Source organism: Phascolarctos cinereus, unplaced genomic scaffold (genome assembly GCF_003287225.1).
Source record: "Phascolarctos cinereus isolate Bilbo 61053 unplaced genomic scaffold, phaCin_HiC Scaffold_5;HRSCAF=322, whole genome shotgun sequence".
NCBI lineage: Eukaryota > Metazoa > Chordata > Mammalia > Diprotodontia > Phascolarctidae > Phascolarctos > Phascolarctos cinereus.
Window position 1 is genome coordinate 405,335,142 of NW_027555958.1, and position 15,821 is coordinate 405,350,962.

At 40.8% G+C, this 15,821-nt stretch overlaps 1 protein-coding gene across 1 annotated transcript in view; it reads right to left on the reverse strand.

The window, feature by feature from the left end:
* Positions 1–9,915, reverse strand: part of RGSL1 (regulator of G protein signaling like 1) — a 124,231-nt gene extending 114,316 nt beyond the window's left edge. Inside the window, exons 1-2 of the mRNA XM_078155784.1 lie at positions 9,872–9,915; positions 8,605–8,732 (exon numbers count right to left, since the gene is read on the reverse strand). Coding sequence (XP_078011910.1) covers positions 8,605–8,732; positions 9,872–9,915 — 172 coding nt within the window. The remainder of the gene's footprint in view (positions 1–8,604; positions 8,733–9,871) is intronic.
* Positions 9,916–15,821: the final 5,906 nt, after the last annotated feature.

Consider the following 15,821-nt stretch of genomic DNA (forward strand, 5'->3'; position numbering starts at 1 on the left):
CTCCCTGACCCAGAGATATGGAATTCCCTACTATCAAAGAATAATAGCCTCTCTCCCCAATTTTAGCTGTCCATTTCCCTGTTCTCTTTAGCTTCAAGCTTACCCTTGTAATGCACCCTTCCAAATCTTCCCACTTCTCCCACAGTGCCCTCTGGAACTCCTGCTCCATAATTAACAAACACTAGTTCCTCCCTTTCTCCTTCTATCCTCGGGCATTCTCTGGGGCCTGGTTCTCTCAGGATGGCGCTACATCCGTAGTCACCCTTTTTTTAGTATTGGCAGTGCTTTCACTCATGTATTCTTAGTCATTGTTTGCAGTGGGAGAGTCCCGATAATCCTTGCTCCTTATTGGCCCTCCCAGCCTTCTCCCTCTCCTTCTATTACTCAGTAGCCTGTCCTCCTTTGAGACTCATGCAATTCAAATTCATCGCTCAATCCAGGTTCTGGTAGCTGTTACCTACTGAATGCCGACCTCTGTGGGGGGACAGGAGGGAGAGTGAGAAAGAGTTTGATCTTTTCACAAAGCTCACAGGACTACAGTGTAATAGGCCTTCTGGCCAGGCTTGGACTGACTGTTTCTTGAAGGGCCTCTTAAGTTACTAAAAACTCTGAGAGTTGAATTTCTTCCCATCTTGGGAAGAAAGGATGCTAACAGAAGATCAGGCTAGATGGCAGAGTTTTCAGCTACAGTGGGAGTTGAAGAATCTCAGAGTAGGTTTGTGGGGGGTGGGGGAGGAATGCATGGAAGCCCCACAAGCGCCTCCTTCTTTCGGTGTCTTGTCTCCTTGTCAGGATGTTTGCTACTTCTTCTAACAAAGCCACCTGTGGCAAAATGCCACAGACTATTTATGTCCACCATGCATCTCTCCGTGACCTTTGGGTCATCCCAAATTTAGATTCTTCCAAGATGTAGTATTGTGGCCATGTTGTATAGTGGAGGGAAACTCGTGTCATAATGATGGGTTTTTGTGAGAGAGCATTGATAAGGTACTGGGCAACTTTCCCAAATGCAATATAGGTCCTCCTCTTCCTCCCACTCTGTGTCTGTCCGAGGTAAAGGCACAGATACAGGGACTCAGTGGGTCATCCAGCTACTTGTATGTCAGCTTAGTCATTTTTCTTATGTTTGGCTATGTGCTGTGGATAGAATGACAGGCTGGGAGTAAAGGAAGACAAGTTCAAATCCTGCCTCTGACACTTCCTAGCTGTGTGATCCTGAGCAGGTTGCTTAACTCATCTCCGCCTCAGTTTCCTCAAATGTAAAATAAGGATAATGACAGCACCCACCTCCTAGAATTGTTATGAGAATCAAATGACATAATCTGTACTAAAGCTCTCTGTGAGCCTTAGCGTGCTCTACAATTTCTAGCTATAATCCATTCCTTATCTTTGTGGATTATTGAGTTGATCTCTTTTCAGTAGCTACCAGATTAATTGAGGAAGCCCTGCATTATTTGTGGGTTTGGTGTAATTAGCACAATGTCATGCACAAACTGGAGTATCTGGAGGACCTCACCATTGATAAGGAGTTTCTCATCCTTTTGGACTCTGGGCAGGACACCTTCTGTTACATGGCAGATACCTTAGGGGGGCATACATTTCCCAAATCATTTTTTTTCCCTTTTGAGACAGTATAATTTAAAAACGTATGTATACAGAATTAAACTAGACATTCCTTGTGTTGGAGAAAATTTAGCTCCAAGACCAACATACAAACAATTTCTCAAAATGACAATCAGTACAATCAGATGACTGCTTGACACTTAGCTTGAATGACATTTTTTAAAAATTAGCAGTTATAAACACCACTTAAAAACGCAGTGCTCACTACATGGAGGCATGGTGTGATCAGTGTTGGATACTTCCTATCCATGCAGTGCAAGATGTTGGGTCCATTGCCCACCCTAGAGGAATTGAGGGGTAAAGTGAGGGGAGATTGGTGTTACACAGTATGTTGTTGGGATGGGTGAAATGATAGTGGGATGTATAAAGCTTTCCAGAGATATCAGTTCTTGGTCCATGTGTGTTGTATGGATGGTTGATGATTTGGGTTGGTCTAGTCCAAAGAACCTTATGGTTACATTGCATTTGGTGTCTTTTCTTAGAGTCTCCATGATGAGAAACAAGCAACTTTTGGCTGGTGTGTTGAGAAGTCTTCCTGGTGAAGCACTCAAGGAGTGTGAGCTACATTTCGCAATCACCAATCACTCTATCTATCGGTAGAGCTGCTAGGAGCATATATTAGAGGGGTAGAGAGAATGGTAAGGGTGCTTGGCATCTCCTTTTCTGTACAAAGTCAGTACAACAGATGCTGCAATGCTATCTGATCATCTACAAGGTGGTCCCTTAGCTCTTGGATGTCATAAGATACATCATTACCTGTTGACTCCTCATCCTGCCTCCTTCTCTTCATTTGGGCCACTCAAAGTCTCAATTCTTCTGTTGATGATTCTTCCATTCCTATCTCTTCCTCTGAGATAGCCAAGGATAGAGCTTGAGCTATCTTTTCTTCTGGGAGACCCTCCAAGAATGCTGGTGGGTTTCTGTATTCTGGATCGCTCAGTGGAGCAACCTGAGGTGAATCTGTTAACCAAAGCTTTGCATCTGATGATGAATCATCTGAGAAGCTCAATGCGGGCTCTAATGTCTTGATCTACATCTGCTGCTTCCTTGAATGACATTTTCTTTAAATATAAATTTTAAATATTGGAATTAAAAAATAAATATAACAGCCTAAGAGAAAATAAGAAAAATGAAGATGCACAATGAAGAAAAGGCCAAGAAATGACAGAAGTGATGATTAGAGACAGCAGAGAATAATGGAGCACTTGACTTAGGTTCAAATGCTGCCCTTGCCACTTACTAGCTGTGTGACCCTAGGAAAGTTACTTAACCTTTCTGAGCCAGTTTCTTCATATATAAAATGGAGATCAATCAGCCAGCATTTATGAAGCACTTATTAGCACCAGCCCCTATACTAAGCATAGGGGATATGAAGAGAAAAGTGAAACAATCACTGTTCTCAGGAAGCTTAGATTCAAGTAGGGGAGACAACGAGTGCAAGTACATACAGAACACAGGGTGTCCCCTGAAATCTTGGTGTAATTGTAAGCTTCAATGGTTAAAAATTGCAGGAAGACTTTTGAGACAATCCTGTATATAGGATATGGATGGCAAAAGGGGTGACCTAGCAGTTAAGATAGAATCATCAGACCTATTGAATGACTATTATGGTCCATCATAGGATACAGCATTATATAATTTATAGTATAGTATATATAACACATAGAGTATTATTATACCCTTCCTCATAGGGTTATGTGAATGAAACCGGATAATGCATTGGAACATGCTTTGCAAACTATAAAAAAGCTAAGGCAATGCCAGCATTATTATGTGGTATTATTTGAAAAAGTCCGCTTCTTTACTGTTGTTAACTACATCAAAAAGAACACACATAGATTGACTTCAGCAGAGAGGTAGTACATTGTCTTTGTTTTTGTGTCCTCTTTTACCTTCTTTTCTGTGCATAAAGCCAGGATTCACTGCTGTTATTGCGATCTTGACCAACATCTCAGCCAGCGAGGTGCTCTTCTCTCGGTTCTGCTTTTTTCACTCTGCTCACCTGTTTGTCTCTTTATATTACTTTAATTTCTTCATACTCATTACTTCTTATGATGCAGCAATATTCTATTATGTATGTGTGCAGATCTGAGTTTCTTTAGCTGTTGTCTAGCTGATGGGCATCTAGTTGTTTTCCAGTTTCTTGCTAATACAAGTAGTGCTGCTAGAAAATTTTTGTACAGTCATGTAAATAACTTCCTTGGGGCCAGTGCAGTCTGAATAAGAAGACCACTGGGTCAAAGAATATACAAATTTTGTGACTGCTATTGTATAATTCCATTCTACTTTCCATAGGGAGGCCCAATGTACAACTTCACCAGCAGCGTAATAGTGTGCCTACTGGGCTACAATCCTGTCTGTACTGGATTTTTGCCTTTTATTATCTTAGTTAATTTGGTGGGTTTTAGACAGAATCTCAGAGTTCTTTTAATTTGCATTTCCATGATTTATAGGGATTTTAAACCTTTTAGGTTCTTTTCCTGGTTACGTTACTTCTTGTTGTACAAAAGCATTTAACAAAATAAATCCATCTGTTTTGTCTCATAATTTCCTCTAACTCACAGATTAGAAAATATCTTCTTTTAATAGAATAACACCTCCTCCTTAAGATCAGGGACTGTTTTGCATTTTGTTCCTCATTCCCAGCACCTAATTCATTTTTGTTGCAGAAAGAAGAGCTTAGTAAGCGCTTGTTGGATTGGACTTTGAAAGCGGTAACGATCCTTTGACCTCTTCTTTTTTTTAAGAAAAATATTTTCCTAAAAAATATTTAAATGGTAGGGCCACTTGGGACATATTGTGGTGTATGATAGAAGATGATGGTCTCTTCATATTTTTTTGCCAAATTGAAATCTAGGTTTCCCAACCAGTTTTGTTGAATAGTGAATACTTTCTCCAGCTTCTAAGAATTCTAGCTTTGTTCTATTAAGTACTGTATGTATCAGTTTGCAGCTCATTTTCTAAACCATTCCACCAAACAATTTTTCTATTTTCTATCCAGTACCAAATAGACTTGATAATTGTTGCTTTATGGTATAATCTGAGATCTGGAAATTCAAATTCCTAATCTTGATTTTTTAAAATATGATTTCTTTTGATATTCTTAATTTTTTGTTCTACCCTACCTCATGATATTGTCCAGTTCTATAATGTATAATGTTTGTGTTTGGATCTATATGAAAGCACCCTATTTGCAATGCCATGTGGTCTCTCAAATAACATCATTTTTAGGAGAATCTGACAGAATTCAGGTTCTTCTGGCCTACCCTTCAAGAACTCAAGGTCAACTCTGAACCATAATGAGGCACCAAAGAGGAGCATAGAAAACACTGAACACAAAGATGGAGCAAAATCGCTTTAAAAACATGAGTTAGAGTCAATCTTTACTTTGTGAAAAGATACTACCTACACTTTGAAAAGTGCGAGTGAAAATATAATGGCGATTCATTGCTCCTAAAATGCAGGAGCTTCTATGTTCCAACATTACTTTATCTCCGAAACACAACTTGATCTTTGATAGTACCCAGGTTTTACCGTGCTCATGTGACTGATTTAACCCCATTTTGGATGATACTTTTTTGTAACCTTTTTTTCTCAGTCACATTTGTCTGAGTTATTAAAACCTCTAGCACAGATGACCTTTCACATTAATGATGTTTACTTCATGTCAGAAGAGAAATAGATGGGAATGCTTAAAAGGGGGAAACCTAAGAAATATAAAGATAGACATTATTTTCCTTAATGACAGAATTGGAGAAGTGAGCTGACTCCTACCAAGTTTAAATTTTTGAAGTGGCCCACCCTCTGTGACCCATCATTTAATTAAATTAATGTTTAACATTAAAAACTGGCTCTCCAGGAGGGAAAGTGTATGCACAGAACACTTTTAAATTTAATCTGCATTACACACTCAAGTCTAGACAATCAATAAAAAATAAATAAATCAAGCCCTGATTTGTAGCATTTGCCAATTTCTACTAAAGATTTAATTAATCAGCTCTTGCAAGCAGGTCTCCTGTTAGATTGTAAGCTCTTTGAGGGCAAGGAATGTCTTTTGCATATTTGTATTCCTACCACTTAGCACAGTGCCTGACACATAGTAGGTGTTTAATAAATGTTTATTGACTGATTGACCTGTGGACCACCATGGGCAACTCAGAGGCAGGATGGCTTAGCTGTATTAATTCAGAGTGTCCTTAATGTATATCTTTGTTGAATATCTTTCTCCTGCCATAAATGAATAAATAAATCCCTTTTTTTTATAAATTGTTGAATGACCTATAAGTGTCTCAATTTATTCCATTATCAAACATAAGCTGCCAGGGTAATGGTCAGGCTCAGCCCAGAATATATTTTCACTGCCCACTGTCCCCAACTCTACCTCCTGAAATGATAGTGCATCCTGTCTTCTTCAACCAACCTCACTAGGACCTCATCAGTGCTGTTCTTGTTCTCTTGCCCGTCTGTGCCTTGGAAGCCACAATTCCTTCTTTATGGGCAACCCCTCCCCAGCATCATTCACTAAAAACCCTTTTTCCCATGCCCAGCTCCACCCTCGGAAGTAACAGCATTTTCTAGGCAAGGACAACACATAAGGGCCCAGCCTGGGAGCATGGTACCCTGATCATGAGAGAGAGGAGGAAAAAGTGAGAACCTTGGTCCTAGTCAGGTCATAGGACCCACCTTCTGCATCTGCTAAGGGCCCTAGGCCAGATACCTTCCACCTATGAGGACAAAACTACACAGGGGTGAGAGACTGACTGCTCACATGAAGCTGATCACCCAGGCCTACCACAAAATGGTACTTCGCTATGCCGTCAGTAGGCTCCCTGACAGCTGGAAAAGCACAAGTGTCAGAGGGGCTTGAGGCCACGTCTAACCTTCTTTGTGGATTGAGTTCCTTTCTGGTTATTATTATTAACCCTAGTTATTATCAATTTAATGAATCGGCAAATGCTGCTACTGGAAACCTCCCACCCTTATGACGGGTGATGATTTTACTAGTTCTAACTCTGCTGATGCCTCTTCATGGCATGGAGGTGACCCTGGGTCCTTGACGGTCAAGCCAGAGGATTGCAGGCTCTGTCTAGTAGTCCAGTCAATCCAGAAAGGCTTTGAAGTTCGATCACGTGAGACTGTGTGGCCATGGTTTAAGGACCTACCTAGCTGAGCTCAGAGAGCCTCATAACCAGATATTCTGTCACCAGGTGACAAGTTTCTTTGGCCACAACGACTCATCAAGACCATTGACAGAGAAGCAGAGGGGTCGAGATCTGTGTTGGTAGAAAGTGTTCACATCACCAAATGGCAGATCCTTGAAGGAAGAAAGTAATCCCAGCTAATTGCCTGCAAAAGTGATCTGTTAAAATCCATTATGGTTCAGACTGAGTGTGGTCTTTTCTCCTACCCATAACCCTTGTCTTGGACAATATTGTTTCCCTTGCTCCAAAATGTTCTTTCGGCAGCTCATGGTTGATTATGTAAGATGTTCCTTATGGCACCTACATTTTGCTCTGCTTTTTGCATTGCTTATAACCTCTGAACCAGGGATCCTTTTTTAAAATTTTTTGTATCATGGACCCCTTTGACAGTCTGGTCAAACCCATGAACTCCTTCTCAGAATAACACTTTGATGCATTAAATAAAATATGTGAGATTACAGTGGAAACCAATTTTATTGAAATGTAATTGTCAACATACTTAAAAAAAAAAGTTCACAGATCTTGGATTAAAAAGCCTTGCTCAGAAAGATTATTTTCAAAAGCTTCATCCTTAATGAAACAGAGTAGGAAAGTACCCTGAAGTCACTTAGTCCAATTGATACCTGAACAGGAATATCTTCTTCAGTCTCCCCCAAAGTGGTTGTCTCACCTTGGCCTGCTGACTTCTGATGAGGAAGATCACTTGAGGCCTACCATTCCTCTTTTGGACAGTTCTTATTGTTAGGAAGTTTTTCCTTACACTGAGTTGGAATCTGCACCCTCTGTAACTTGTACAGAACCCTTTGTCGTATCTTTGTAGAATAACTTCCTGTTCTTCTCTCCTGGCTCCTTGCCTTGATTCTCTGCTCTGACTTTTCTCTTCATCAGAATATCCTTTCCCCACTAGTCTTTCTCCTAACCCCTCAGCTTGTACCCCAGCTGTTGTTGTCAACTCCCTTCTTAAAGTTGAAATAGAAAAAAACAACCTTGAAACTGTAACATGGTTTTGCGTTAGACCTACTCCTTCACCATCCAGTAGAAGATGCTAAATGTGATTTCTTAGTTTGCCTTGAGCACTGTTTTTGTTTTTAAGGGTCCATAAAAAATTCCCCTGGAGCAAGATACCATATCCTGTTGGCGGATGTTGAAAAAAAGCATGTCAGTACCAGAAACTGCTTGGTTATCAGAACATGAATTTTAGAACTGCAAGGAAACCTATTCCTACTCCTTCTCCCCACCCCCACATCTGCCCACAATTACCCATGAAGAAACTGAGGACCAGAAAGTGAAAGTGATTTACCCAAGGCCACAAAGCAAAAAGTTAAGATTTGAACCCGGTTTTTCTTAAGTCCAATGTACTCTCTAAGATACCATGCTGCAATTCAATCTCCGTCTACTTTTTAATGATAGTTTTAAAATTTCTTCTGTGTTTGTGTTCATTGCCATTCCCTTTATAATAATGTTTTACTTTGTTTTTGTGCATCTTCCCTCTTCAAAGCCTATAATCAGAATTCTTATTGGCCTAATGTTTTAACCTAATGTTAATGTCAGTGTTAATCAACTTCATGTTTTCCTCCTTTAATGATTCCAATTTCCTTTTGCCTCACCATGTGACTGCATGGCTCTTTGGTGGTCTCCTGTTTGATCTTTCCTGATGTGCCCCTTCTTTAGAGTCAGAGATGCAGAGCTGGAAAAGGGACAGGGGCTTCACAGGCTCTTGCATCCAGTTCCCCATTTTGCAAAAGAGAAAACTGAGTCCCAGGGCACTGAAATAACTCACCCAAGGTCAGAGAAGCAGTGAGCGTCAGGAGGGCTCTGGACGCAAGTTTGTTGACTCCAGAGACACAGCTCTTTCCACCACTGCGGTCGTCAAGGGTTGCTGCAACCCCAAATCCAAAAATCCTCGTTCTGCAGAAAAAGAGGTGACAGGTCTTAATGCCACACTTGGCCAGGCTGTGCTCAGATGTCCACGGTCGAGTTGAATGCTTGTGCCCCTTTTCCTGTTATTCTCATTGATGCCACCTCAGCTCATGTGGCAGAGCAGAGGCTCAGCCTTCGTATCACCTGAGGTAGGAGGGGGAAAAGCAATAGACTTGGTACCTTTGGTACTCATGATTGGTGCTAGCTCTGACACTTACTAACTGTGTGACTTTGGGCAATTCCCTTAACCTCTCTGAGACTCCATTTCCTCATCTTTAATGAGTGCATGATACTTGTCCATCCTACTTTTCTCATGGGATTTTTGGGAGGAGATAATAAACATGTAAGGGTGTGCCTCTTTTAGGCTTTGACAGGGAAAAGAGAAAAGACAAAGAGAAATGTGAGATATTTGAAAAATATTAAGAAAGCAGCCCATGGAGACAGTGCACTGACCGAGGGAAAAGTCTGCCTCAGTCTCAGCGTTTTGTTTCTTTTCTGCTTACTTGCATGTGACCAACAAGAGAATTTTGTACTTAATAACTGGGAAACCCTGAACCCAGAACTGTTTTGTGATTATTGGCCAAAGGTACATTGCCTAGTTATAGCTTAGCTGGCAAAGATAAAGTTTTGGTAATGTACTGGTTAATCACCATAAGCTAGAGTGAGGTTTCTTACTGAGAGGACCTAGTCCTGCACCCAGAAGGACTGGCCTAATAATAGACTTTACAATTCCATAGAAAAGGCAATAATACCTTTCCACACCTCCTACATTGAAGAGTTGGTTGGCAAAAGAGAGGCAATTCTTCTCTGCTTTATCAACTGCTGTTTGGAAAACAAACCCCTTAGAACCCAGGCAAGGGAGCAGAACTGGAGAGGCTTCTGCAAATCCCAAGATAAGGAAGGGTCTCTGCCCTTTCTGCCCCTACAAAGGAGCATCTTGGGCTAGCCCGGTGATGGAGCAGCGGCAAACCAGCGCAGCAGACACAAGCCTGACCCAGACACCATATGCACACAGTGAGCTTTGTAAGGACAGTCTTTAGGACAGACAGAAGAAACTGAGGCCCACAGTCCCAGGGTTGTGTGTTGCTCTTGCCACATACATTCCTCACATGTGTGTACCTCATTACCCTGGTACTTTGTGTCCACTCTCTCCCATGGGCACTGTATGCATTGGCACAAGAGTGTTCCCTACCTTTGTGGGCAGTGTGTTATCTCTGCCTTTTGAATAAATGCTTTTTGTTAAGAGTTAACGGAGTCAGCTGGCTGACTTGTTAATGGAAAGCACACTGGTGGAGGCTCAGGAACTACAGTTTCAGGATAGTAGCCACCCATCAGGGTTACCCTTAGAACTCTGAGTAGTTGTAGAAGCTGTCTCCTCTGGGGAACCCCAACCTGTCAGCGCAAGGGCATGTTAGAGAAAGGAGAGAAGTAAGCCAAGAAAAAGAGAGAAGTAGGATTAAGGGGTAGAGAAGAATGAGAGGGAGAGAGGAATGGAAGTAGCCACCCACTAAATATGTAAATTATTTTGCAAGCCATAAGACACAATATAAACATTTTTTTTTTCATCTTTACTCTTTAATTCTCTCATGTTTTGTCATAGATTTTTATATGGGTCTAAAAACCATACCCACGGCAAGGGGACTACATGAACAGGCTTGGGTTTTTTCCCTTCTTATTTTTACTACTTCTCTCACTAACTCATGGGATAGATAATGAAGTACATCAATGATTTATCATTGTGGGTTCTCCTCCCATGGTAAGATACAACTTAGCCACACCTTCTCATCCTGTGCATCTTTGTCCATGCTCTTCCATATATCTACAGTAGAGGACCTACCCAACATGCTGGAGATCTTCCTATCATCCTTTTAATATTTCTAGTGATTTGCACATAGTAGATTCTTAATAAATGCTTGTTAGATTAAATTGAATTCATGAATCCCAATACAACACAAGGTCGGTTTCTCTGCTATCTTCTCTTGCTTCATAATCAATTCAGCTCTTTTTCAAGTTTACATGACCTTGAGTATATTTTTATACCACTTCTTGTATCCAACTCATCATTGGTGACATGCTACAGTCTACTTACAACCAAAGGGACAATTCTCCTCTACCCTTTGGATCAGATTACAGTTCTGACTCTCCTCTCTTATCTTCTCCTCTCTTCTCCTCTTCCCTTTCCCTTCCCTCCTTCCTCTCCCTCTATCCACATGGGGTGGTGCTCTGCCCAAAGCAAAGGAAATTGTGATGGCTGAAACCTAGCAAGATATCTTGGGGTTTACTGGCTAGATTTCTCTCTTAAAGACCATGCCTGAAACCCAATTCACTCTGGCCCCCACTGATTGACCAACAATAGGTCCCAGCCCAAGCATCGTTTAGTGGTCATTGTTTGGGCCCTGATGGCTCAGAGTGAATGTAAATAGCAATTGTTTCTGTTTTGGCCAGAAACCCTGAAAGTCTTCCCCTCTCAGATTGATTTTTTTTTTAAACAAAAGGGGCCATTTCTTGGCTCATTTTTTAACCATCCCTAATCAGAATGGGCATTGCCTCACTGAAACTGAAAACTCAGAAGCAAATTAGCTTAAAAGGGCCAAGGTCCCCCACTGCATCCTGGGCCATCTCCAGTCATCCTAATCTGTATCTTGCCACTGGACCCAGATGGCTCTGAAGGAGAAAGTGAGGCTGGTGACCTTGCGCAGCCCGCCCTCCCTCACTTAAATTCAACTCACTTGCAAGTCATGGCATCATCTTCCTGATGTCATGGTCCTCTTCAAGAATTCAAGAGCTAAGGACAAACAACAAGGTGGAGATATTCAATGATTTGCGGCCACAAAGTATCAGAGGGAGCTGGTAACATTTCAACAGTTTATCTAGAACACACTTAAAATTTTTTTTATATTGGCATAGTTTTTTTTTTCATTACATTATCCAAACATGTCATTTCCCCCCCCCACATCCAATGAACAATCTCTTGTAGTGATCAACATAAAAGAAAAAAGAGCAATTCGGTAAAACCCAAATATCAACCATGTTTGAAAGTCCAGGTAACATTCTACCCAAAGACTCCCCTCCCCCACACACACATCTTGCACCCATTTTTAAAAAAAATCCACTATCAAGGATCTGTAATTTCACGGATGTGGGAGATTCCTCTACCAAGCCTGGTGCAACTTAGTCAATAGATCCTAGAGAGCTGCCTGAAGCACAGAGAAGTTGGGTGTCTTGGCCACAGTCACATAACTAGTGTCAGAGGTGGGATATGAGCCCACCATCTTACATACTCCAATTCTTTCACTCTAGTCATTATGCCATGTTGCTTTTCCTTGTATCTTCACACTGTTGTCTTAAGATGAAAATCCTCAATTGTCTGCTCAGTAGCTCTTCATCTCAATGTCACAAATATCTTTCCACCTCTATCCTTTGCCATGTCCTGTGATTTTTTTTAAGTTCACCAGTCAGCTCTTTCAAAATCCTTTAAGACGTGCTATGACACCTTGTAATGATCATATCTTCTGCTAATCTTGTCAGCCTTTGCTACAAGATTCATGAAAACAGGTCTAATTGTGTTGAGTGATGCTCCTGACCTTCAGTTAATCAGTATCCTTCCATTCTCCTTTGACAAAACACACTGCTAATGTTCTTCATGCCATAGTGCTGGTTCTCTTGAATAGATCTATATGGCTAGCGTGAAAAACAGAAAACAAAGCCTTTTCTGGGTATCCTTCAAGAGCCTCAATGAGTAAACAAGGCCAAGAAAGCAATATATGCCATGACTATGATGTAAATGGAAAGAAAATAACAAAACGATAAAAACAGAATGTAGAAAAATTAAGCTAATAGAGTTTGGCCTTGAAGAAAGATATGAAAAAGCATCTCCACCCACTCCTTCACAGAGGTGGGGGGACACTACTTACAATGTCAGACATTTTCTATATATTGGGTTCCTCCTTCCTTAAATTTTTTAAAAATCATAAACGATGGCTCTTGGAATAGAATTGGGGGGAAGAGGATGGGATACATTGAGAAATGTAGATTACATCAAGCCAAATAACATTAATAAAAATTTGTTTTGAAAAGGCTTGATGAACTCTGCTGTGAAGTTATCAAACCAAGGAGTTCTTCCTTCTTTAGCGACCAGATTGTACCACCTGCCTCTTGAGTTCTGGTGCTCACTGTTAAGTCGTTAGCCACTTCATCCTTGAATTGGACCACAGCACCAGCCTACAGACCAGTCTCCTCTCTCTACCTCGATGGATTTTGGAAAGGGTTCCATAATGAACATTTCCACTTCTGGGAGCTAAGATGGTGGAGTGAAAAGGTAGTAGCTCTCACTCTCCCCTATCAACCTCTGAAAACCCAGAAAATACCGCACCAGAAAAAAAACCTGGAACAGCTGAACTGGAAGAAAGATGGGGAGCAGCACTGCAGGGAGGCCCAGGAGGATAAGCGCACTGCAGCATTCATCTGAAAGGAGTCGAAGAAAGCAACCTAAAGTCTTCATAAAGCCCCAGCCTTGCTGATTCCAGCGCAGCACCAGGTAAGCTGTCAGAACCCCAGGAAGAGATCCTGAAGCCCAGGTGGTGGAGCTGGTAAGCACCAACACCTGGACCTTCAGGTGCCTCAGTGAGGGCAGCTCAGAAAATCACCAGGTGCCTCAGCACTCTACTGAAAAGGAATCTCCCAGTGCATTAGTAGAAACAAGGGAGGCAGCATTACAAGGAGCCCCAGGCAGATAAACACCCCTGAAGCACCCATCTAAAAGAAGCTGAAGAAAGCTAAAGGAAAGGAAAGGAAAAGCAGGCAACCTAGAATTGCCTGAAAGTTCCAGCCTTGATGATTCCAGCTCAACACAAGGTAAGCTGCCAGAAACCTACAGCCTCCAATTGCCAACATAAGAGGCCCCAGTACACAAAGCCAGTGACCAAGACCTAGGCTCCCAACACAAGAAGCTTGGGTCAGTACCCTCTGTGCCCCAGCAGGAGAGCTCAATCTCTTTAAAGGCCAGGGAATAAAGAAACACCATGAGTAAAAAGAAACGTACCATAGATTCACATTGTGAGAAGAAAATACACTGAAGAAAACAAATCCCTAAAAAAACACAATTGGCCAATTGAAGAAGGAAGCACAAAAACTAACAGAAGAAAACAATCTGTTAAAAACTAGAATTGGACAAATGGAAACTAATGTCTCTATGACAGAGCAAGAATCAGTCAAACAGAAACAAAAAAAAATAGATGAAAACATAAAATACCTCTTTGGTAAAACAACCGACCTGGAAAATTGATTCAGGAAAGACAATTTAAAAATTATTAGACTACCTGAAAATCATGATGAAAAAAAGATCCTGGACAGCATCTTTCAGGAAATCATAAAGGAAAACTGCCTGAAAGTCCTAGAACCAGAAAGTAAAATAACCATAGAAAGGATACATGCACCACTCACCACCTGAAAGAGATCCCAAATTGACAACACCAAGGAATATAATAGTAAAATTCCCTAATGAACACTTGCATTATTCACAGTCTTTGATTTCAAACTTTACTGGTCCACTTCTCTCTCTTAAGCCCTCCATTATCTTCTCATCTTCCTCTTTTACACTTTAAAATGTGTTAGTACTTTGCCCACTTTAGTGTTTTGAACATACTGGACACAATAAATGGCTGTTGAATTACCCTTGGCTGATAATCGGTAGTGCCATTATTCTTGATGGGTCTTACTTTTTGTGTTTCATCACCCTGACTCTTTCTCCTCAATTCATTAATTTATTCTTTGTTTGGTACTATTTCTGTTTAGATTTCCTCATATAAAAAGGCTACTCTGAATTATATGCCTTCACAGCTATGAATGTCTGCACTACTCTGAAAACCTTTGGCTTTACCCCCTCCCTAAAATGTTCTTTACTTTAACATGTCCCATCATTCTCTGACATCTTGAAAGGGATCACCAGACTTAGAACAGGAAGAGATTCAAAGATATAAGAGGAATGATCAAACAGGAATTTGCTCATTTTCCCTATTCTGCTGCCAACTTTCTCAACTTTGGAAAAATTGCTTTCATCTATTGCCACAGAATGATTGGAAGAAGAAGGCTCTTTCTCTTTGCATTTCCCAGCATCTATTCTTTCTACTGACAAATGTCAACAATTCTGGTGGCTTGCTTCCCATTTTTGTAAGTGTGTTTCAGTCTGATACCATAGTCACCTAAATAGGCATCATTTGATTTTGTATTCAAGAAGTCCTATTTAGATTAGGTTTCATAGGTCACTTCTTGGTTACTTCCATATTCTACCTTTTAATTAGACAGACAGTTGAAGTCCTTCCCTTCCCAGCACCGCTGACTCTTCTTATGGTGAAAGGCATGAAAGATAACTTATCTTTCTGCTTACTTTGCTCACTACATTGTCCTTGACAAGCTGGATCTTCAAAAGTTGGGTGCTCTCTGTTCTTTGAGAACTCTCTTCTCCCTCCAATTATCTGACTGCATCCTTGGCCACTTTGTATTTCTTTTTTTTTTTCTTTTCTCCTCACATCATAATCTGAATTCCATCTTATTTATTTCCACTTTAATTCTATAAATATAATTTCTCACTGTTCTCTCTTCCTACAGGTCCAGGTAACTTCTCTGAATTTATTTGGCCAGGTGTGATCACTTCCACTTTACTTTCCTTCTTTCATTTTGTATCTTTGAAAAGAGATAGGGTGTAGCTAGGTGGTGCAGTGGATAGAGCACTGGCCCTGAAGTCAGGAGGACCTGCGTTCAAATTTGGCCTCAGATACATAATACTCACTAGCTGTGTGACTCTAGGCAAGTCACTTAACCTCATTTGCCTCACCAAAAAAAAAAAAGATCTACTTAACCCCACTGCCTAGCAAAAACAAACAAACAAAAAATCAGAAACAAAACAAACAAAAAAAAAAGATCAAGGAAAAAGGTCCAGATATTTCCTGCCTTTAAATTTTCTAAAAATGCTTTTCAAGAGGTTGTATAACTATTCCTCCCTTTTACCCCCAAAAGTTATACATAACTCTCTTTTTAGAGGAGGCATTGTTGCCTCTTAAAACACTTTTCCTGGTTTAA